General features: G+C 52.3%; 9 protein-coding genes across 9 annotated transcripts; 4 read left to right on the top strand and 5 right to left on the bottom strand.

The window, feature by feature from the left end:
* Nucleotides 1-395: 395 nt before the first annotated feature.
* On the bottom strand, nucleotides 396-1031 carry J7T55_001044 (uncharacterized protein; the record flags this gene model as incomplete). Its single annotated transcript, XM_053140321.1, has 2 exons — nucleotides 396-561; nucleotides 655-1031. 2 exons carry the CDS (start codon nucleotides 1029-1031, stop codon nucleotides 396-398), a joined length of 543 nt encoding a protein of 180 aa, XP_052996691.1.
* Nucleotides 1032-2009: 978 nt separating this feature from the next.
* Nucleotides 2010-2555, bottom strand: J7T55_001043 (glycosylhydrolase family 18-1; the record flags this gene model as incomplete). Its single annotated transcript, XM_053140320.1, has 1 exon — nucleotides 2010-2555. The coding sequence occupies one exon, from the start codon at nucleotides 2553-2555 to the stop codon at nucleotides 2010-2012; it is 546 nt and encodes a 181-aa protein (XP_052996690.1).
* Nucleotides 2556-3213: 658 nt separating this feature from the next.
* Nucleotides 3214-6018, bottom strand: J7T55_001042 (B-cell lymphoma 3-encoded protein; the record flags this gene model as incomplete). Its single annotated transcript, XM_053140319.1, has 4 exons — nucleotides 3214-3611; nucleotides 3773-4603; nucleotides 4710-5500; nucleotides 5576-6018. The coding sequence occupies 4 exons, from the start codon at nucleotides 6016-6018 to the stop codon at nucleotides 3214-3216; spliced, it is 2463 nt and encodes an 820-aa protein (XP_052996689.1).
* Nucleotides 6019-7773: 1755 nt separating this feature from the next.
* Nucleotides 7774-9634, bottom strand: J7T55_001041 (endosomal sorting complexes required for transport I; the record flags this gene model as incomplete). The annotated part of the gene is made up of 4 exons (XM_053140318.1): nucleotides 7774-9033; nucleotides 9108-9346; nucleotides 9411-9498; nucleotides 9584-9634. The coding sequence occupies 4 exons, from the start codon at nucleotides 9632-9634 to the stop codon at nucleotides 7774-7776; spliced, it is 1638 nt and encodes a 545-aa protein (XP_052996688.1).
* Nucleotides 9635-11251: 1617 nt separating this feature from the next.
* Nucleotides 11252-12802, top strand: J7T55_001040 (indoleaminedioxygenase subfamily; the record flags this gene model as incomplete). The annotated part of the gene is made up of 1 exon (XM_053140317.1): nucleotides 11252-12802. The coding sequence occupies one exon, from the start codon at nucleotides 11252-11254 to the stop codon at nucleotides 12800-12802; it is 1551 nt and encodes a 516-aa protein (XP_052996687.1).
* Nucleotides 12803-14102: 1300 nt separating this feature from the next.
* Nucleotides 14103-15571, top strand: J7T55_001039 (isoamyl alcohol; the record flags this gene model as incomplete). The annotated part of the gene is made up of 2 exons (XM_053140316.1): nucleotides 14103-14619; nucleotides 14682-15571. 2 exons carry the CDS (start codon nucleotides 14103-14105, stop codon nucleotides 15569-15571), a joined length of 1407 nt encoding a protein of 468 aa, XP_052996686.1.
* A 784-nt stretch (nucleotides 15572-16355) lies between these two features.
* On the top strand, nucleotides 16356-17513 carry J7T55_001038 (Tyrosinase family protein asqI; the record flags this gene model as incomplete). The annotated part of the gene is made up of 1 exon (XM_053140314.1): nucleotides 16356-17513. One exon carries the CDS (start codon nucleotides 16356-16358, stop codon nucleotides 17511-17513), a length of 1158 nt encoding a protein of 385 aa, XP_052996685.1.
* Nucleotides 17514-18287: 774 nt separating this feature from the next.
* Nucleotides 18288-19705, bottom strand: J7T55_001037 (cfem domain-containing protein; the record flags this gene model as incomplete). Its single annotated transcript, XM_053140313.1, has 3 exons — nucleotides 18288-18942; nucleotides 19009-19462; nucleotides 19519-19705. The coding sequence occupies 3 exons, from the start codon at nucleotides 19703-19705 to the stop codon at nucleotides 18288-18290; spliced, it is 1296 nt and encodes a 431-aa protein (XP_052996684.1).
* Nucleotides 19706-20425: 720 nt separating this feature from the next.
* On the top strand, nucleotides 20426-23170 carry J7T55_001036 (fad binding domain protein; the record flags this gene model as incomplete). The annotated part of the gene is made up of 5 exons (XM_053140312.1): nucleotides 20426-20428; nucleotides 20500-20693; nucleotides 20937-20973; nucleotides 21111-22874; nucleotides 22982-23170. 5 exons carry the CDS (start codon nucleotides 20426-20428, stop codon nucleotides 23168-23170), a joined length of 2187 nt encoding a protein of 728 aa, XP_052996683.1.
* Between the last annotated feature and the right edge of the window lie 85 nt (nucleotides 23171-23255).

The following is a 23255-nucleotide window of genomic DNA, read 5'->3' as shown; positions in this document are numbered from 1 at the left end:
AGTGTATTTTTATACATGAATATTAACTCGGAGTCTTTTTGCTACAAACGAATGGGTGTTCTACGTTGCCTGGGATTCAAAATCAATCAGGGCACTCGGCAGCATTAGGTGTCATAGACGCGAGAGCACGCACCCTTATTGGTTCACGGGGATGTGAAGGGCTCTCAAATCAGCGTTTTCCTTGACGGCCCTTCGAGTAGTGATCACAGAAGCAAAATGGTCTCTGGTCGGGGTCCTGAAATTTGCCTCATCCATGTTTGCCTATAGCATATGGATCAAATAGCACCCCATGGTCTCAGTTTCCCAACCCACCCCTCCAAAAGATCGCGGCAAGCCAGATATGTCATGTGTACCAGTACCGCTGCAGGCTTCCTACTCCAGCACGCATTTGTTTCTTAGCCCGAATCGCTGATATTGAAGGCTAAAGTCCAATACATGTGGTGAGAGTCGCAGTCGAAGGTGTCATGGGCGGCCAAGATACTCGTGTTGTCACCAGGCCAATTCCAACTGAATCTGAAGATTGTCTCATTGATGAATACCACAACAGCATCGGCCGAGATCCTATCACAAACTTGTCATCAGCAAACACATATCCTTGGTTCAAAATCTGAACGCAAACTCTTCTTAAATATAAGAAACTCAGAGCAAACTCACGTTTCGTTATCTCCGTTGGTGTTGTTTGTCAGACAATCGATGTAGAGAGAACATCTACCGTGAGAGGCGATCAAAAAGGGGTGCGAGGCTGGCGTGCATGAGGTATTGAAGTTCCCGGTCTCGTTACTGATTTGCTGGAAATGATCAGAGAGATTGGCGCAGTCCGAGATAATCTCATCCTGGTGATGCTGGTCGCCATAGTCAAACGTCACATTGTGCTCTCCATCCGCGCAAATTAGATGCGGGGGAATCACATCGCGAAAGAACAGTTTCGTGAGGCTGAGGTAGCGAGCCGGAGTAGCCAACGAGAAGACAGGAGAGGCTGCGGTGACGGTGAATATGAATGCGAAGAAGGTGAAGAGTGAAATGATATCCATGTTGTGCTGTCCAGAAAATGATCTTGATTTCAGTTGCGGAATTAATTCTGAAGGCAGGATGTATTGTGATCACTGATTGCGCGCTGGTCGAATGGTCTAATGTGAACTGTACGGAGCTGTAAAATGCGTAGACTACAATGGAAGAGACAGCAGCAATTTATATTCCTGGACGAGGATGTGTATGAGTGTTAGGTTCTTGTGATGGATTACGCTGGCTGATTTCAAAGTACGGCTCACCTCCAGCTCCAGTCACTCGCTTTTGCTTTTGCACTTCATCCAATTTCAACTCACCCAGAACTCTCGTTTATCTTATTTGTGTCTTCGGAGAGTTGGCCATCGGAACCTCTGTGAAGGGGAAAAGGAATTCAAACGTAGCATAATCATACATGGATTATACTCCTCAGGACTCGGGGAACGGTGGCTGTCTCAGAAAGCGTTTGGCTAACGGGCGTGGAATGAGTGCGACTGTCATCGCGAGATGGTGGGCGATTACCTGAGGCCACCCAAAGTCTACTCATATCAACATGACTGTGTCGAATGGATGATTACAAAGATTCGAGAGAACATATTGGGCGTGACGAGTGAATTCACATTGTACTGCAATATCACAGCTTCTTCATATTTCTCAAAATTTCCTTCCTATCAGTGCAAAGTGAGTCTGCAGAAAGTTTCTGATCTTCATTGTGACCTGTTCTGGAAAGCCCCGGCAACTGTTGCACCCGCCAAAAGACGCTGTATCTTCAGTGCATGTTCGCGTGCCATTATTCTTGACATTTAGGCTCTTCAGTTCTCACATGGCATCGCTTCGTATCGATAGCAGGCTCGTCATTGACTTGTCGGAATGGGTGCTCTCAATCCTGCCATTTCTTAAGGTCAGCACTTAGAGCGTTGTATGCAGAAAATTTAGAGGCGATGGCATTCAGTGCGAAAGATTGACGGAAGCCCATCAAGTGTGTTGATGCAGTGACTTACAGGTAGTCATCGGATCTGCGTCGGCGTAGCAGGCCAAGAAGACTGCGGTCCTGGTGTAGCATCCATTTCCCAATCAGTGGCCCAGTGCGTTGAAGTGACCAAGTCGGCGTCGGATGGTGGAGAAGTCTCCGCCAGGGGCGCAATGGATGGGATGCCGTCCTCCAGGCCAAACTTCATGGCCACGCCGGGCTGACACTGACACCACCACTGGCTCACACAGGCGCAAATGAAAGGGCTGTCGCAGGTCGTCGGTCCTGCGTAACCTATACCACCGCACTGTCCCCACTCAGGCACGGTGGTGCCGGTGGCGACGGGGGCCGTGATGGTCGTCGTAGACGTAGCAGTAGATCGTGGCATGGTGATCGTAGTAGTAGTGAAAGTCAGCGTCGTAGAAGTAGATAGAGCAGTAGATTGTGGCAGGGTGATCGTGGTGGTCGTGAAGGTGAAAGTGGTGGTCGTCCAAAACGGAGCGGCAGCCGCTGTGGAAGCCAGGAGGCCGAAGAGGATGGCACAGAGTCCGAAAAGAGGAGTTAGGAGCTTCATGTTGAGCATATTTGGGTCGTCTAATGCCAAGTCTAGCTTTGAAGTTAGAGGATTTGGATGGAAGGCCTTCGGGGTTTGAGCGTTACCTTGAAAGTCTTCGAAGTATCAGGACCACGGACAGTGTGTCACAAACAGCCCTTTATGAGAGATGTGGTGAGCCGCTGGATGCGCGACGATTTGTTGAGCTTGGTGCTTAAGAGCTTTTTTTTGGAAAGATCAGGTATTGCCGATTTGCATATTTGAGCTAAAAAAGTATTTCCTAATTCTCCCATACCGTTTCAGTGGAAGCTCCGATGACATCTGCAAACACACAGTCTGATACCGAAGTACAAGTTCCAAACGGACCTTTTCTGTTACAAAATCATGCCACTCATTTTGCCGGCTTGATGACGTCTTCTAATAATCCTACAGTAGTTTCATTTGAATGTTCTTCGGATCATTCTTTTCTTGTTCTAAAAGCATTTTGGTCTACGTTCTAGAAAAGCCGAAGGAAGGGACTACGGTTTCCATTGGCAGATATGAGGTGCTAATTGCACCGACCCGGACGTTGGGCATGCAAGGATGTGCGATGCTGGTCAGTTATCATTCATATCTTGAACATCACAGCTAATGACGAATACCTCAAGTCTGTGGCTCGTATTGTCTTTGCGTTCATTGGTATCTGTAATTATCTGTTGCTATCGTGCTTGTGTGCTTCGTCCCACTTTTCCGACGCGTCAAAGAACTCTTCTGTATCAACCTCTTCCTCCTCAATGCCAGGATTGTCTTTGAATCTTTTAGAGAACAGCTGCAGGAGCCCCACGAATTTCTCCCTTAGCTCGAGAGGCGCACTGATCGTTCTTTGGTCAAAAGTATCTAAAGGCGTTCTACCGTTATTATCTTGCTGCTCCGGGTCCACTGAACACGAAGGGTCGGTTGTGGCGAAGACCGCCATCATATCCTCGTTTGATACTTCAGCGATACAGTGTAGCACGGTCTTCCCCTCGTTATCGATGTCACGGACATCAACTCCATGTTGCAGGAGGACCGATGCCGTATTACATGCGTGGTACACTACTGCATTCACTGGACAAATAAAGTTAGCACATGCGTAGGAAGAAGAAAGAACAAAAGGGCTGTCCCAAGAGTGGCTGAGCATAGTATCCTTAAGATAGTAAGACATGCTTGTAAAAGAGTACGACAGTCTCGAAGTTTCAAGAGAACAATATTCCAGGGGTTTTGCTTACTGAGCGGTGTGGACCCGTCGCGGTCGTGATGGCTGACATTTGCACCAGCTGAGATCAAGAACTCCACCATTTCAACGTTATGGGTACAACAAGCAAAGTCCAGCGGCGTTGCAAACGCATGCCCTTCCTCCCAATTGACGTCGGTCCCTGCATCCAACAGAGCAGCCGCAATTTCAATGCGGTTGCCAGGTGCACCCGCTGTGAGGCAGAGCGGTGTTTGCTCGTAAGAGTCCCTGGTATTCACATCCGCCCCGGCGGCCAGTAGCACCCTGACTGCTTCCGGGCTTGCACCGATGCGGCATGCAATCATCAGCGGGCTCTCGGAACGCATGCGGGTCTTGCACTCGATTTGCGCGCCCGCGTCCAGTAACTGTTGAATTGCTTTTATGTCGCCTTTCGCAGCTGCCCAATGTAGGGCTGTCCTGCCAGAGTAGTCCAGCTTGTCGACGGGGCAAAGGTTCAGCTTCAAAAGCTCTCCTAAGTCTAAGCACCGGATCCCAAGGACCACCTTATGCAAAGGTGAGAGTCCAGCCATCTCAATCACCATGTCCAGAGGTAGGAGTTCCTCGAGGAGGGAGCGGTCAGACTTTGGTACATTCGGATCCGTGTAGATCTTCTCGAGGGCCATCATAAATCCTGGTGGAGCCACACCAGTTGGCCCCTCTTGAAAGAGGTCGGCGCCTTCTTGTAGCAAGAACTGGACCATAGGAATGCTGAAATGCCGGATAGCGAACCCAATTGGTGTCATGCCAGTATCAAGAACATCTGTGACGGCCACATGCCTTCTCAATACGGCCTCTTTGACTTTTTCGACATCCTTGCGGCTGATATCTAAAAATTGTCAATAACATACTACTTGGCGCTAGAAAATGGCTCTGAAGAGCTCTGTTAAGGAACACTGAGTTATGCTGGGAGGGGGGGGGGGTTCCCCACATACATCCAAAAATATTGTAGTAGCCGTCTAATGAACGGGAAGAGAGAACCCTACACACCCTGATGAGGAGCTCGGGAGACCCAATGCCGTCGGTGAACGAAGCTGTTATCGCCGCCTGGAACAGCCAAGAGGGAAACACGTATGTTATCCTGAGCCACCTCGCGCGGCGCGCTCGACACGATGTGTCTGTACAAGCGGAGGTGCCGGGGTTTGGACCTGTGAATGAGAAACATAAGGCTCCGAGGCTACTTGCGAAGGCAGACAGACTGAGGCGAGCGACGCTCCGGTTCGAGTGACAACGACAGCGGCAGCGCGGACTGCACATCGACCCGCCATATTGTGGTTGTCCTTGCACCGAGAAAGGCCGAGTCCCACGCTCACTGACGGCCGGGCTGTGAGTAATCTTTGAGAAGGCTTGGTCGAGATGTTGGAAATAGGACTCCTTCTCCTTGGATCGTACGTAACGCATCTCGGACAGAGCAAGCTGGTGCATGCTTGGAGATCGTGGTGACTGCGGAATATCACTCGGGATGCCATGTTTTGAGGGGCCGCTTCGTAATGTTTCCTGACGCAAATGTTTAAACACCGGGAACATCTCAGAGGAAAGATACTTTTCATTGTCGATCTCATGCGGGACACTCTTCTCTTCGGGCCAATCCAATGAGTGCTGATCGTCTTCAGGCAGTTCTGTGACCACCGACGGTGAAGAGCTAGGGAGTTCTTGGTTGTTATATACCGTCCCGGTAATCTGGCCCAATGAGTCCTCATCGGGGTAGGTTTCTATAGACTTGACACTATCAAAAGCAGGACGGTTAGTCCTCGGGATTCCCTAAAAAGGGTGTTTGTGAACAGTGCTGGACGTGACTCACGTATTGAGAACGACTAGCTTGGACAGTAATGAGAGGCGGCATTCTCTGAGGTGTCGAGCAATGTGGTTTATACGTTCCTTAATGGGCCTCCTCACTAGCATCTCGGCACTTGGATCTGGACTCGACGATAGTCCCGGGTCGCTCCGTCGGTCGCCTTCGTTGACAGGGTAGATTTCCCGCACATTTTCGAAACATTTCAGGATCGCGCGAATGTCTCGGTAAATAGCTCTAAGAATGGCAAGGTCCTGTTTCGCTGTCCCAGAAAATGTTTTCGTGTGAAGTTGGCTGACAGGATTCAACAGGTTGGTCAGCTCGATAAGCTCCTCGTGGATTAAATGAACATCCGGGGCATCCAGCCGCGCGGATATGCGCCTTTTGAGCCCTATGATCGTGTGTAACGCGACGTCGGCTGCGCGCTCTACGTCGTGAAGCGCTTCTTCCATGATTCATTTTCTCGTTTTGGCAGTTCGAAGGTATTTTGACAGGCCGGAAGGCCACATCAGGTGGACCGATATGAAGCAACTGAGTGAGATGCACAAGTCAAATGAAGAACTGGACAGTCGCGTTTCTACAAATGGCCCCACACGCGGAGCCATGGGTGCCAAGTTATCCGATCATCTGGTTCGCTCTGTAGTAGCGGGCGGCATGGGCAGGGGATGCTGACACTGTATAGCGTTGCAGCCGAGGGTACTAATTAGGGAATCCCCGTTATGAGTGGACAACGATTTGGACGTAGGCAACCTTCTTATCTGCACACATATACACAAGCTGAAATCTATTATACGATGTCACTCAAGTCATGCAGGTGGGGAACCGGTTTGGGCAGGCAACACTGAGCAAGATGTAGGTCTGTATTAAGGATATTTAGGCATCACAATAAGCATGTGATGCTACGAAACGCCCCTCTAACCATTGTCCTTCAACAACCATATTATAATTGATGCCTAATCGGAAAGCAGGCACTCTGTCACGACTCTATGATGTCAACTATAGTATTTGAGATATACCGTGAGATTTTCCTATGAATTCCCTAAAACAGAGACCGTGGGGGCGGTTTCCAAATAGTGTCGAATCCTTCGCTTACGCCCCTCACGTGGCCCCTATACAATGCATTTTCACCCCAAGGGTTGAAGTTGCTTGTCTTGCGTGATGATTACCGTGACTACCTACCAATAGGAAAACAGCAAGTATCTACCCCTGCTCACATCCAGTACAGCTAGACTAGACAGCTTATAGGTTTAAAACATCGTTCAAACAACATAATAGTCCCTCCTGTCCACAACAGGTGCAGAAATGCCTTGACAAATCGAACACTCTTCCAAATTTATCTCAGGGGTTAGAATTACAGTCGTGCTACATCGCATATCGCTGCAGACATGGTCAGAGTCAATCAATGTACGGCTCAACCTAGCAGGACAGGCAATACAGAAGACTTGACTTGTCCGATACCCCCGATTGCAATGCTTCGGAAGGTTCCCTGCATTTAGCTTCCAGAGATCAAAATATCATTCTTTCGCACATACGATGATGGAATTCGAAGACCTAAATATGACAGCGAATCACAAACAATGTGCCTTAGCTTTGCAGAAGACATTTGGAGCTTGCCTCCGGTTCAGCATGTCACAAAGAGCCAGGAGACAAGGAGGACCATGGACACAAACATCACAGGTATTTGAGTGATTAATATGGATCTAGCAAGAGCTTCATGATTCTCTGCCACATGACCGCCACCGTGAGACGGCGAGCACCCCTCCTTACGAAGACTAACAAGACAGTCACATATTCATTAAATTCATGATTGTCGTACACACGGCAGGCACAGCCCTGATGAGCTTTTGTGAAAGTAGCCTGTGAAAGTCGAATGGGGAAAAAGAGCACTGAAATGCTCGCTTCGAATTGTCATGCACTGCCCACGACTCCTCCTAATGGTCCGAAACACAAAGCCTTGCTTGAGTCCTATCCATATGGCGGGGATATTGCTCAGACAATGATGCAGCCCTCAACCGTTCCTTGCGCAAACCCTCATTCGATACACCACACTCCTCCATCTTGCGGCGCCGGCGAAAATCCGCATCCTTGTCAAGGTCAACAAGTGACCCGGCAACTCGTTCTGGCCCAGTTAGCCAATGACCCTCCATGACCTCCGCAGCTCCGTCGGTGGTACCATCAAGCTCGGCTGAAATGCGACCAGCTGCCCTCTAAGCAGCCGAGTGGAGTCCCATTCCACGGCCGATTTTCTTGACCAGCGCCTTCTTCAGGTACCATTCCCTAGCCAAGCTGCGCGTTGTCTTAGCGAAGACAGCCGGCGCGACCCGTCCCCTTTCAACACCTCGTCCAAGTACGAAGATGGCATCAGCCAGTGCGCGCTCCTCTGCCACCAGTTCGTATAGCTGATTCCCCACGACGGTTGGTGCGACGAGTAGTTGGTCAATGTCTGGCTCTGGGAGGCGTTTGCTACTTTCAATCGTCTCATCTGCGCGGCGCATGGTGTCCCGCAGGATGTTTGTGTTGTTCTGTAATAAATTAGAAAGCTGCGTCAGAGAACCGATCTCCGATTGCATGGCGCCCATGGCGCTGAGCATGGCCGTGCGCTGGGCTTGTAGGCCTTGCATGCTGGAGTCGTTCTGTTCGCGGGTGCGGGTTCTCATCTGATACAAAGTTGTAGCAAGCTGGCGGAGGAGGGCGTCCTTTTCAGGGTTAGGTGGTATTGGGGGTGCTGGTACGGAAGAAGGTGAGGGTATGTTGAGGGTCAGGGGCTCGTCCATCAAGTCAGGCGGTGGCGGAGGCTTTTGCTGTGGTGGGGGAGGAAGGGTCTGTGCCGGCCCTTGTTGCCATGTCTGCTGTAATGGTGGAGGACCAGCGTATTGTTGTTGGTTTTGCGGAGGCAGGCTTGACATTCGACGCGGATCGGCAGGAGAAACTGGCATAGGTGGAGTGCCAACTTGATACTGAGCCTGCACCGGAGGGCCCTGGAAAGAAGGAGGAGGGGGAGGAGGGGCAGCGTGAGAGTAGCCTTGCGGCGGTCCCTGCTGTTGTGGATGTTGAGGGACAGGAGGCAGTGGTGGCGCACTATCGTATCTGGACATGCGATTGTTTTGGGGTGGCTGAGCTGATGGCGATTGCTGCAATGCGGGTGAACCGTACCGGCTCGTTGGGCGCTCGACACCTGGGGGGAGAGGAGGTAGAGGAGGGCCTCCGTCTGCTCTCGAAGCCTGTTGATTGGGCTTGGGGGGTGGAGGCGGTGGTCGAGGCCCTCCGTTTGCTATGGGAGGTGACTGTACGGAACTCGGTGGTCGAGCAGACAGCTCCTGTGGCAGAGGAGGAATGGGCGGCGGGGTGGGAGCAGCTTGTGGCTGGACCGAAGGAGGTCGTTGTTGCGCCTGGCCTCTTGCGACAACTGGAGGCTCTTTTGCGAAGACATCTCGTAGGACGCCCATAAAGTCGAGTAGGTTGGATTTCTGCGCACATCCTTGTTTAGTCACATTGAATTCAGACAGACGATATGCCTCATCTCTTAGATTATGGAACGTACATCCCAGAAGTCAGCCCAGCCGACGAGGTACGGATGGTAGACTTGTCCTTGCGGGTCAACATGCTGCCCCGGCCTTACGACCATGGTCTCGGTCGGGGTGACATAAACGAGAGGCGGCTCCCGTGGGTAGGCGTGAGGGACCCATATCGAAAGGGGGAAGCGGTATGTAGTGCCGCGGAAGTTGACGGGTATCGTGCCGGAGATGTGGAGGAGGAGGGCAGAGCTGCCGTTTGGGAATGCTGTATCGCGGAGAGACCCAAGTCAGTATGAGGTCCTAATGCAGAAATCGGGAGCGTGCCATACTGTGTACATCCGTCCGAGGCGACAGAGAGGGGTACTGGGACAGAGCCTGGGCTACGTCGTTGTAAGTGCGGTTGACATCGTGGTATTCCTGTTGCGATGGAGGGGAGGGGTCAGCGGCATCAAGAGACGACAGTTGGGCACGAGGCGAGGCGCGATAGGCGACGGGCACGTACACTTGTCAGGACGCTGTACAGCCAGTTGAGGACATGGCGCTGGACTACCATTGTCGGTTGTGGGAGATGGTCTGGTCAGCAGCTGTCGCCAAGCAGCTTCATGACAGGAGGTTGTGGCAGTCAGGCGTGTATCATCGTGATGGTCTGGTACCTCGGGAGTGCATCATCCTCACACTCCACCAGCCTTGGCAGTGGTCGAGGCTCCATGCAGCAGCTTCCTGTGAGCGGGCTGGAGGGACAGTGGGACAGTGGGACAGGCGCTAGAAATGGGAGCTTGAACCCTGGCCACGTACCTATTGTAGGTAGCTCCGCTCCGTTCCACAGCAGCTTTGCAGCACAGCAGCAGAGCAGTACAGCAGCAGCCTCAGTGCGAGGGTACCTAGGTACATATGCAGCAGGTCCATATTGTGGCACGTGCGCTCTGTTTAAGACGCCGCCGATAAACGGCGCCAGATCTGATAAACCGGGGGCTCCGTTCTGGTGTCTGGCCGGGTTGGCTCGGTTTCAGGGAGCCCCAGGTCTCCGTTTTCCTCCCCCACTGACCACCACCACCGCCCGGCCTGCCAGCCCAACCTTGCAATTAATTCTTCATCTGGTCGATGATTGTCGTCTTCGAAGCGCTTCGCCCACGTCATAGCAAGCAAGCATCAATCAATCTGCAAGGCTCTCTTCCGAACAGCCACACACAATGCTAACGCATCTTGTCGCCATTTCTCGATCTGCCTCGATTCCCGTACAGAGTCTCACACGGGAGGGGGGCGGGACTCGATTTGCATGACGGCAAGAGAGCAGCAATGGCAATGTCAAACACATTGGATGACCGCTTTGACTGAAATGACACTGGCAGGGCTGAGCCGAGGACTTACTGCAGTCTGAGGGTGCAGTTTTTCACCCGCTGGTCCAGCATCGGCCCATCCCATCCACCCGGGCGCTATCGGAGCACGAAATTGCAAGAATCGTCTCATTGTGCAGCCATCCATCCATCCAAAAATATCCACCTCCAGAATTGCATTTCATGAGGGTGTGTGGAAGTGCACGCGTCTGGTCTGATGTGATGTGGTGGTGGATTGGGTCGGCTTAACGGCGACCTCACCTGCGACGCACGGTCAAGCAGGAATCATTGAAACAAGAAAATCACTTCTCAGATATGCCACGATTCAGGTATAGCTCAACACAGAAAAACTCAGCAAAGCCTCGATCGATTCTCTCTCTCGGGGGCCGCGCGGGCCAGCCGGGCTCTGTCACACCCAAAACAAACGGTTTGCGTTGGTTTGTAAACACTTGTGCCTCTTTTCGATTAGTCAAGCCGAGCGGCCGGCCATCTTTTTCGCGTCCCTTATAAACCATGCCATCCCCTGCCCCAGACGATTCTCTTCTCTCTTCAACACCAACGCCCTCAATAAGTCAGCATTGCCTTAAACACAATTTGTCTGTCTTCAGTTCAGACACACATGCCCACGATACAACGGTGATCTCGCACGGCTGAGGAGTATATCAGAAGATTCTGTATACTCCTTGCGTCAGGACTTCCATCCCATCCAAAGCCTCTCACCACCGGCAAGCAACCACAGCGTCGCCCATCAACGCCAAGCACCAGCACTGGTACCAGAAATCCTTTTTCTCAACCAATCAAGGATCTCTTGAAACAGAGAACCGTCCTACAAAGTCATGTTCCCTCCCCTCCCGGTACTCTCCGATTATGGAATCTCGCCTAGCCATGGCTTCCTGCCCGAAGCCCTTCCCTTGACGAGACTCCCGGACCCGTACTACAACAAATGGGAGGCCATCGTGGCGAACCTGCAGGCCTTGATCCTCAGCAGGCGCCTCCGAGGCGTCATCGACCGTCTCCCTGTGCTCTCCACCGTCGGTCTGGAACACGACGCGGAATGGCGGAGGGCGTACAGCCTGCTGGTCTTCATGGCGCACGGTTACATCTGGGGTGGTGACAGCCCCAGTGACCGCCTCCCGCCCGCCATCGCCGTGCCTCTCCTGACAGTGTCCAAGAGGCTCGAGGTTCTCCCAGTCGCCACCTACGCTGGCGTGTGTCTGTGGAACTTCAAGCCGCTGTTCGTCGACGAGGGCATCGACTCGCTCGAGAACCTCGCCACCCTGACGACCTTCACTGGCTCCATCGACGAGTCTTGGTTCTACCTGGTCTCTGTCGCTATCGAGGCGCGAGGCGCGCCCATCATCCCTCTCATGTTGACAGCCATGGCTGCTGCCCGCGACGGTGATGCAGCTACCGTCACGCGCTGCTTGTGTGCTTTTGCCGAGCGTTTGGATGATCTCGGCACCTTGCTACAGCGCATGCATGAGAGCTGCGATCCGACCATTTTCTACCATCGCATCCGGCCGTTCCTCGCGGGCAGCAAGAACATGGCCGAGGCTGGTCTGCCTAATGGCGTGCTCTATGAGCTCGATGAATCTGGTCGCGGCGAATATCGCCAGTACAGCGGTGGCAGCAATGCCCAGAGCTCAATCATCCAGTTCTTCGACATCGCACTCGGTATCGAGCATCGACCCACTGGCGAGAAGGCCCCTTCCGGCGATGCGTCTGCTTCCGAGTCTGACGCAAGCCGCGGCAGGGCTCCTGCGCCCAGGCACAATTTCCTCATGGAAATGAGGAAGTACATGCCCGGCCCTCATGCGCGCTTTCTGAATGATGTCTCCTCCGTGGCCAACATTCGCGACTTTGTCGAGACGCACGGGCCACGGGACAAGGCACTCCGCGTTGCATATGACGCCTGCCTGTCGATGCTGCGCGCGCTGCGCGACAAGCACATCGCCATTGTCACGCGTTACATCGTGACCCCGAGCCGGGAGGTCCGCGCCCGCAGCCGCAGCCGCAGTCCGGAGGCTGTGAGGCAGCGAGTCAACCTCGCAACCGCGTCACGCCAGGCCCAGCGGCAGACGACCAAGCCTTCACGTGGGCCTCAGGGCATTGCGCTCGACACGAGCTCGCCAAAAGACGGGAAGAAGGATCTGACGGGCACGGGCGGCACCCAGCTCATGTCCTTTTTGAAGCAGGCGCGCGACGAGACGGGAGAGCCGGCCGTCGAGGAGTGGGCTAGAAGGTTCATGAGCCGAAAGCCGCGCAAGGAAGGAAGGAATGACTTCTTCCTCGGTAAGGACGAGCTCCCCGTCGAAGAGGTTGAAGTTGCCGGTCTGGCCGGCACTTGGACTATGGAGGATGACTTCGGGGGACTATGTGCCTTTTGAGGGTTGCTAGCCAATGTAGTAATGGCCTGTACGAAGGTTACCTAGAAGCGATCGTCCGTATTCACGTTGAATCGAGACCGTGCACCATAAAATTACTCGAAAGTTTGAGCCTCATTGACATTCACACACCCCAGACCCTTGGCTCAGTCAAAGTTCCTCCGCACGTATTTGATCCCTGTTTGTTTCTTCAGCTGTCTTCCCACTTTCCGAGATCGCCAGGGGATCTTCCGCACCCCAGGAGACCAATAGCCAAATTTAGATGCACTTTGTCTTCTGCAGAACAACTCTGTATCTTCGCTTGCAAATTTTCCCCTTTCTCCCCTAAAGGCGTCGTCATACTATGCTGAATTCTCAGTGCATGCTTCTCCTCCCCTTTCATGCGTGATTCGCTTCGCGCCAAGAAGCTCGCGGCCGACTCATTGATCCCGCCAATAGAGCCGGAGCAGCGGTCCCGATTCGGAATCCCCCTCCTCTGTACTTGATGCTCTTCCCGCTGCCAGTTCAATGGGCCCCGCGGACGCCCTCATGATAGGAATGTCCTGCCCATGAGGCTCCCACTCTTGGGAGAGGGGGCCACGGCGCACGTCCCTTTTTGTGTCCTCGCTACCAGAGGACCATTAGGCTTTTCTGGGCACAAAGTCTTGTGTCCATTCGCAGTCGCGGGACGTCCAACGTGACTTGAGCTGCTCCGGTACAGCGTTACCGAGATCAGATCAGGATAATTTCCCGGCGCCTGGGTGGTATCGGGAGGAGATCATGGCATTATCGCGAGTGATAATGCTCTCAGCAAAAGTCACCGGCGGGGATGGGAATAAACTCTACTGGAACACAACCCTCGGGCACGTTGATGTCTCCGGCTCGTGCTCGAGAAGGTATCAGGCAGTTTCGCAAATGAGCAACCAAGCGCTTCGATAGAGTCTGCATGAGATTTGTCTTCGAAGTCTTTTCTTGCTTGTTTCCAGGAATAAATATACGCGTGGGCCATTGTGCTCGCCGTGAAGGGCATCATTCCCGGCCATGCAACCGCACGTCCCATGGATGCACATGGTGGGTGTGGGGTTTTCTGACATCTCCGCCTGGCTCGAGATAACCTCATCCGGAGTGCCGACCCGAGGACCCTCATTGTAGGCATGTGCTCGAGTCAATGCTCTAAATACACCAACAGCGACGCATGTATAATTACCCGTCTACTCACTCTCACGATGATGTGAATGCGCCGAGTTCTCCAGCGTCCGCTCTTTACTTTCCCTCGTTTTTCGCCTGCCAGGAACATCTTAAGGGACGCTATACATCCTCCAATATGGCTCGTCTCTTCTCCGTGGCTATATTGGCCCTCGCAAGCTCCGCTGCTGCTGCCCCGAGTCTCAAAGCCGCCCGCCAGACAGAGGACACCGTCAACGCGACGGTCGTGAGCAATGTCACTCTCTCTCCAATTCCAGTGCCACTAAAGCCTGATTGTCTGGTCCCACAAACCAATGTGTCTCTCGACTACGGCCTTAACAACACTGACCTTGCTGCGGTCAACGTCACCTTGTTCACCAGCTACCCTACCATCCTGCTAGAGACCATCTCCAACCTCACGGCTGTTGACTGTTCGTCCGACTCGGTGGCGATAACCTTCAACAACGCCCAGGATCTTGATGAGGCATACACGCAATGGTCATCTCATGAGAAGCTGCTGCTCATCACGAACCACATGGGTGACTGTGATACGGAGTTTGAGCGTGGCTTCTTCGTGGCTGGTACCTATACAACCGACACATCAAGTCTGAGTCTGACCGTCACTGCGGAGAAGACAGATGTACACAACGTCAGCTGTGAGTTCCTTCCCCCTGTTATTACCCACAGCACAAGAATCGATGCTGACGCTCCCAATCAGCATACATGAAGACGCAGTTCCACGGCCTGCCCGCAGCCAGCACCGTGAACCCAGCAAAGCGGGACGTCGTCATCGACCCCGGCAAGCTGACATACAACAGCACCTGGAACCTGCCCTCCCAGGTCCTGTACGAGTACGACCCGTACGTCACCGTCACCGCCCAGTCAGGCCAACTGGACCTCGCGGTAGGCCTGAGCGGGTACCTGGAGTTCGACGTCCTCGGGCTATCCCTGGACGTGCTGTCCGTGGACTTCGAGACCCAGATCAAGTCGGACCTGGTACTGGAGCTGGGCGTCACGGCGCCGTACAACAACACCTTCGCGTACACCCCCGATGCGCTGGCGTACTACATCGTCAACGTGCCCGGGATCATCACCTTCGGCCCGGAGCTGCTGTTCAGCATCGGCGCGGACCTCGACGTCGCCGCCGCGGTGGACGTCGTCCTGGACGTCGGCTCCGAGATCGAGAACGGCACCGTGCACATCGACTTTGTCGACTGGAACGCCACCGCCGCCGCGGGCTGGGAGCCCACGTACCACGCCAACGTCAGCATCTCGGAGAAGGCCGAGGTGGCTGTGAGCCCGTTCGTCTCGTTCACCGTCGGCGTCGGGTTCGAGCTGCTCGGCGGCGCGCTGGACCTCAGCGGCGGCCTGACGCCCAAGGCGAGCTTCCCCACCACCGTGACGCTGGACGCGGGCCAGGATGTCAGTGCCGGGAGTGGCGAGAACACCACGGTGAGCCAGCCTGGTGGGGAGGGTACGTGTGAGAATGGGGCGGCTGTTGTTAGCGACTTTGAGTTCAGCTTGACGGCGTTTGTGACGCAGTGGTACAAGCAGGTAATTTATGATGTCAAGGTACCTATCGCTGATGAGTGTTATTCTTGGGCCTAAAGAACGGTCTCCCGGGGAAGTGATCGGCGAAGATGCCATGGCCTTTCATTTCAAGCGATTTGTGTCTGTAGATAGTAGGGAGCTTGGAGAACAAAATCGCTACATCACTTTATCAATATTTATTAGTGACTTAATTATTGTCACGAACCTGAGTTCTTGTTCGAGATCGGGGATAGTACCGGATCGTGGAGAAGCTCTATGTCCAAGTTCATCTTCTCTACCCAATTCGACGGTATTTGTTGAATAATAATTATAGATATGAAAAAGAGCATTCGTAGTGGTGGCGGCGGCGGAAAGCGCTGCAACATCCCTACTCCAAAATCCACTTAATGCGTGTAGGGGGTATCCGTAGGCCCCAGTGCTAGCTTGTTTTGGGCTGCACTCCCCTCGGCAGGCGGTGCTCGTAAAAAATACTCGCATAGAATACTCGCTCGCATCGAATACTCGTATAGAATGCTCGGAAAAAGTACAACGACAGCCCCTCGATCCCATACTGACGATGATCGCAATCAAATATAATATACTCGCTGGTAGATACTATGCCCTAGCCTGTTTACCAGCCAGAAAATTGGGGCTTTACGGCATTTTGATACTAGAAATTATGAATGTATGCGATGTACACAGAGGACGTCAGGATTCGTATTAGTACGAGGGCATGTGCAAGAAAAGTATATAGACTCCATGCTCTCACCACACCAGAACTCTTCAATCCATCTTGTCATCGCTACAGCTTCTTTCTTCTGTATTTATAATGCCTTCAACTAAGTTTGCCGCATTGACCGCCATGGCGGGCATCGCTTTTGGTGCGCCTTCCAATCTCACTACGCACTCAATCGATCTTGCGCCTGTCTATACCAATGGCACCGTCAGCGTGGAGCATCTTTCTGTGGCCGGAAACCTCGATGGCTTCAAGATGGTCACTCCTGCTGCTCGCAAGAGTGCCGATTTCTGGTACTTTGACGTCTTCTCCAGCGCCAGCAACCAGACGCTCAACATTGTCTTCTTCAATTCCGGCGAATTTTCCCAGTACCCGCATCCGCTCGCCGTCCAGGTCTCTGGCGTATACGCCAATGGGACCAGCTTCTACTTTGAGGCTTTAGCCGACTTGGGCGTCTCCCTCACTAACGGCCCCGATGGCATCACGGGTGAGTGGAAGGGCATTGGCTCTTTCAAAGGCTCAGCTCTGGACGAGCCCAATGTTGAGTACACTATCAACCTCGATTCCCCTCAAATGGACATTTATGGCACCATTGTCTTCAAATCGGTAGGCTCATCTTTGGCCAACATCACTGCCTCGCTAATTCATACGAAACAACAGATTGCCCCCTCGCACTATCCGTGTGAGCTGAACGGAGCTGTGGGTGCCAATCAAAACCTGCTGCCCAGCTTGTATTGGGCCAACGCCGTACCTGATGCCAATACCGTTGTTGAATTGCAAGTCAGCGACACCACTATTAGCTTCAACGACGGTGTTGGTTACCACGACAAGAATTGGGGCAATAAGTCCATCATCGACGTTCCTCGTTACTGGGACTGGGGTCACGGCCGCCTTGGTCCTTACTCTGTCGTCTGGTACAACCTCCTGGACTATAACGGCAACGAATCACGCCGCTCTTTCGTCACAAAGGATGGCGAAGTCTTGCTTGTGAGCTGCAGCTCTGACGCTCTGATCGTGCGACAAAAGGGTGGACAGGCCGCTTGGCCCCCTACCACCGGTCTGCTTGAAACTGAGGGCCTGTCAATCAATTACACACTGCCCGATGGAGAGATTTTCGCCATCGACGTGACGACTGAGCTGATTGTGCGAGATGAATCTGGTGCCTACCAGCGCGCCAACGGTCTGTTGAAAGGTGGCTTCGTTGGAAAGGAGACAATTGAAGGCCGTGCTCATTACGAAGAGTTCATTTTCGGTATCGTTAACAACTATACGCCTAGTGTGTAGAATCTTTGACAATAATTAGTCGAGATTACCTTTTTCGCTTTCTTTACAGCTTCTTCTGTGGATATCTTGGAACACCGGTTCTAGCAAACTCAACTATACGTGTAAAACTTCTTCTGTATGTTGTATTCTAGCCTATACATTCTGTTGGCGAGAGTTGCCGATCAATTCGAGTTTACCTCGAGCCTTGTACCCTGACTATGTTTCTCTGATGGAAAGAACAACGAGTCGAATTCAGGAACGAAAGGCATGAAAATAGCATTTCTGCTTTTCCACGGCTTTGACTCGAAGAGGACCAGTGTTTAAATCATATACTTTCCTAACAGATACAAGTGGTTATTATTGATCGCGGGCTTGTTTGACTTGGCGATACACCATCAATGTTATTGTTGAGCTTCTTATACCCATATGAAGCCGTCTCGGCGGCCTGCTGGCTCGTTCTCTACAACCGCGATCCTTGTCAACAATATCATCTCCCATCAACGTTGACTGCGCTATTGAAAGCCCCTTCTGAGATTGCGTATCATGCCGAAACAAGTAGTACAAGACGATCATGACTGCGAGTATAAGGACCGCCCAGGGCGAGGGCTTCCCCACGCCGTCGGATGATCGCCACTGTGTGGACAGTGTCAGTTCTCCCCTGAGGAAGAGGCGGCGTTACCTCTGAAAATCTATTTTTCGACGAGCTGAGAGCGTCGGATTCACAGCATGCCACAATCAGTACTGTGACTTTATTGTCCAAACATAGAACGAAAATATGTAATTGATTTATGGTTTTCAGAAGGCTGAACCTGGCGCTGCTGCCTTTCTATGCTGTAAGTCCTCATCGCTGAGCTTCGGCGAGTACGTAATATTTACACTTGTTTGTCTCATGATGCCGTTTTTCATCTGTTGTCCCTCTCCGCTTGATCGCTCCTCTTGTTCGCGACCAGGAAACATATCCATAAAATCCATTGTTGTCACAATTCTCCTCTGCGACGAGCCATCTTCTTCGTCCTCCGCCAATACGGACGACACTTTTGTATTTCCACGCTTGAGGCTCCTTGAAGCTTGCCCTACGGGGCTTTGCAGCTCGATTTCCGGATCATATCGTCCGTTCCCATCTTTCCGTCTCAAAGAAGACCTTCTTGATACTTTCGTGGCGGAAGCAGAGGCGGAGGCGGAATAATTTGCGACGCCTCCTTGGTACATCGCGCTCGGGCCATTGTCTTCGTAGTATTCGTAATACCGGTTCGTCGAGTCTCGACCGAAAAAGCTGGGGAAGTAGTGCAAGATCAACGGCTTGAGGAAGGGACCGCACGCCGATGCAATAGCTAGGTTGACCTCGATACTCGAAGCGGTACCTGCAACACCATATGTTGCGTCCGGGTTCGGCTCTCCATAATATGATATTATGAGATAGTACATGCGGTAGACACTGATACCAGTGACACTACGAACATTGTCAGCAACGGTCACAGCCTTTTCGAGCGGCTGAAGAGTGAAGATGAATACTCACAACAAGCCCATTGACAGAAGGAAAATGACCGCCAGCTTCTTCCTTAATTTCATCTTCAAATTCCACGTCAACCAGATTGGGATGATCATGACCAAGATATCTGTCAAAATAGTTGCTGCTGCAGTGCCGATGAAAAAGTCGCCGACGTGAATACATGTGCCAGCGGTGCTGGCGTAAAATGTCTTTTCGATGGGGACACATTGAAGTAGATCGATCAAAAAGATGGAGACCATCATCAAGGTGTTTAGAACGATGATGGCAATAATGAAGACTCGTAGTTTGTCGATGCTGCCGCCAACACGGAGGAAGAACAGAAGCATTCCATTCTTAACAAGAGCCAGGATAGGATTATATAGGAGTTGGGTAGCGTAGTTGTATTTGGCTCCAAGGACTGGGTCCATTTGATCCAATGGAATATCCTTCACATGATAACCAAGAAAGTTGACCTTTATTCCTACAAGATGTCAGTTAAGACGGTCTTGTCAAGACTCATAGGCAGCTTTCTCTTACCCATAACTGTCGTATAGGCCTGGGCGATCGAGAGAATCATAGGTACAACGATGAAGCCATCATCCCAGCCTAGATTTCTGGTGATAAAGTAACGACTGTATAGACGAAGCAAGACAAAAACGAATGCGACACATGGCGCAGCAATGGAGATAGCTATTGCTGTTGGTTGAAGCCCTGTATCAGCCATGTCGATATCCAAGAGACTTGGAGATATCTGCGGCTGGGTTAGGTGAGGCGCGAAAGAAATACAATTCCATTGGAAAGTTCAAGCTCAAAAGGATTGTGTAACCACGGAGGAAGGCATAGGGATGGCATGATTACAGTATATCTTGCGCTGGCCACACCGGCGCGCAGCCACAACCATCCCGGGCCGTGGAGACAGGGCTGCGTCGGAAACTTCCAAACCCTGTATGATTTCCCAGCAAGACCCAAAAATATTTGAGGGATCATCCACCTAGATCTCGCGGCTATCTACTTAAGCTGCCCCCGGCCAAGCCACGACTCATGTTCGGGCCTGCATATATCAGGGGCACACACCTGAGCCGGCGCCACATCGGGTCGTTTGATGTTGAAAGTACGGGCTGACACATGCCTGCAACATTCTCGGCTGATTGCCTCTTTTTTTCTTACCGTATGCCCATGTACTCCAGTATCTAGCTAACTTGCTGACAAGTACTTGCCCATATCCGAAGTTGAGAGCCTTGAAATGTCGACCGTCGGAGAAAGTTCCAGCCGGCTGGGTAGAACTGTGGGACGATCCGCGTTGGCCGCGTGTTAGCGGCAGTTCGTCATCTCCGATTCGACATTGAGAAGATCTCTTGCGCACAAACAAAGTGCGATCTCGGCTCCAAAGCATTGGGAATGTACAATTTTTGTCATGTCATTCCTTAGGCGAGTGTCTCAATACATGGTGAGCCCACAATGATCGCGAAGATCTCTGGAGTTTGCAGGTCAAAATAATGAGAACCTTCCATGTGACAGGTCAAAAAGGGCGCTGCCGGGACGGCGATCCGTCAGTGCTCATTCGAGGCCGGGGCTTGTAAAGTTTTCCCGGCACAAACATCCACGATTATCCTGGTTCTCCTCGCCCCGACGCTCAACCTCGACGGAAAACCCGTGTTCTTCAGACTCACAAAACCTGCAGATACCCACTTCTTCAGCTTCTCGCCTGACTTGTAAATTGCTGTGGGGACACCATCATGAGAATGAGTTTGGCTAATGGAGTTCGGAAGACGTCCTTGAACCAATGACTGCGGAAGATGAGGGCTCTTCAGTTCTCCAAAGCGGCGAGACGGGGGATTCCGCGAATGGAGGCGACTCATCGTAGATTGGCACTCCTGGCAAGACTGGTCTCTCCCTGCCCTGTGTTCTCTCAGTCTCTGTTCCTGAATTCCATGACATCTTTGTGCTCAAAGCAGCCGTCCCAGGTCTTCCGAAGCACGTCTCTTTTACGCTGTACGTTTCCCCAAGAATTCCACTTGCTCAGTGGGCCAGAGCTGACACAGATATAGCCAACGTAACATCAGTTGACGTATGTGAAACGGCTTTGCATAATCAGCACGTTCGTCCTCTGGTTTTGTGATTGACCAAAGAGCCACGGGATCGACATGGCGAAGCACTTGGGCTTCCTGGCCCTGCTATTCGCATCTGCTGCCAGAGTTTCATCCCTGTCGCGATCCTCAGCCGCAACCCGCTCAACCAATGCCAACACTCTGTTCGCTGAGGAGACTGTCCAGCTCACTGACGAGTCACTGAGCGAGTTGGGCTCTCTTCTCTATGGACAATCTATTGGTCTCGACCATGCTACCTTCGACCAAGTTTTCGGCTTCTCAAAAGGCGATTCCGTGACCAAGAGGTCTTCAGGAGACTGCAAGACTTATGCGGGTGACTTCTCATGGCCGGACCAACTCGTGTGGTTCGCTTTCGACTTCCTCCTTGGCAATGCCCTGCTCGAGGTGCCACCAATAGCCTCGCCATGTTACTCGAACTGGGAAAACTACGAAGAAGCCCTCTGCGCGTCGATCTCGGATAGCTTTACCGACAGCCATCTCCACATGGACCATCCTTCATCTATCATGAGCCCATTCTACCAAGGCGCGACCTGCATGCCCATCGAAGGCAGCCCAGGAAATTGTACTTTGGGAGGCTTCCCCTATTATGTCGTCAACGCTACCAACGTGGCGCAAATCCAACTCGCCATCAACCTGGCGCGGAATATGAACCTTCGTCTCGTTATCAAGAACACTGGGCATGACTTCGCAGGGAAGTCAGCAGGCGCAGGCGCGCTCAGCATCTGGACGCACAATATCAAGGGCCTCGAATACCTACCCGAATACTCGAGCAGCAGCTACACCGGCCCAGCTTTTAAGATGGGATCCGGCGTCCAGACCTTCGAGCTCTACGCCGCGGCCAAAGAGCAGGGAGTAACAGTCATAGGTGGCGAGGGTGAAACTGTCGGAGTTGCCGGAGGCTATATCCAAGGTGGTGGCCACTCGCCCTTGGGCAGTGTCTATGGGTTGGGTTCCGATCAGGCCATCGCTTTTCAGATCGTCACCGCCGACGGGCAGTTCTTGACTGCGTCTGAGGAAGAAAACTCGGATCTTTTCTGGGCTCTTCGTGGTGGCGGTGGAGGCACCTTTGGGGTTGTGACGAGCGTCACGGTGAAGGCTTACCCGAAAATCGGCGCCACCATCTCCAACTTCACGCTGACGACTGGTGATGATCTCGACTCGGAGACCTTCTGGCAGGCGATGCGACTCTTCTGGAATCACTTTGTGGATCTCGCAGATGCTGGAGCCTACTCCTATTTCCGTTTCTACGCTATCGGCCCGGACTCTTACTACTTCGGCATGACTCCTTTCTTGACGCCAAACATGACTGTAGATGAGCATAATGCCTTGCTCCAGCCCTGGATCGATGAACTGTCTGCCCTCAATGTATCGCTTACATGGGTCTCCGAACCGACGTACTATGACAACTTTTACGATGCTTGGGAGCAGGCGTTCCCTCTTGAGACAGTTGGCCTCGACGCTGGCAGGATTGCTTCACGACTGTTCCCACGCGAAAACTGGGAGAACACGACGTTGCTGAACGAGACTTGGGCCGCCGTGAAGAATACTACCGAGAACGGATTCTACTTCACTGGGTTCAACATGAAGAATGAGCTGTTCCCCGGAAACACCGCAAGTTCAGCGAACCCAGCGTGGCGGAGCTCTGTGTTGCACGCGATTACGGCTGTGTCTTGGACAGATCCTACCTCGCCGGAGAAGATCATCGAGCTCTCAGACAGCATGACATACGGATGCTTGGACCAGTGGAGGGCTGTGACCCCTAAGTCTGGATCATATCTTGGAGAGGTAAGTAGTTTGTCCAACTTCCTTTTGCTCTTCTGTGTTGCATCTGTTGAATTGCAATCGCATCGAAATTTGCTGGATCCTGTATCTGACAAGACTTCCCTGCACAGGCTGATTCCGCCGAGCCAAATTGGCAACAATCCTTTTGGGGATCCAACTATGATCAGCTCTTGTCTATCAAGCAGAAATATGACCCGAATGACGTATTTTATGCCAGGAACGCTGTTGGCAGTGAGAACTGGAAGGTTGAGACTGAGACTGGGCTGCCGACGCAAAACGGCAAGCTTTGCAGGATATGAGGTAGAGAAGTGTTTTTTTATTATTGTTTTCTCATGTATTTAATTTCATCGGCCAGGACCTTGTGAACTTATCACATTGATTTGT

The sequence above is a fragment of the Diaporthe amygdali genome (genome assembly GCF_026229845.1).
Source record: "Diaporthe amygdali strain CAA958 chromosome Unknown NODE_6_length_1560011_cov_65_102424, whole genome shotgun sequence".
Taxonomy (NCBI): domain Eukaryota; kingdom Fungi; phylum Ascomycota; class Sordariomycetes; order Diaporthales; family Diaporthaceae; genus Diaporthe; species Diaporthe amygdali.
The sequence above is the reverse complement of the archived record's forward strand: the minus strand, read 5'-3'. Positions and strand labels throughout refer to the sequence as shown.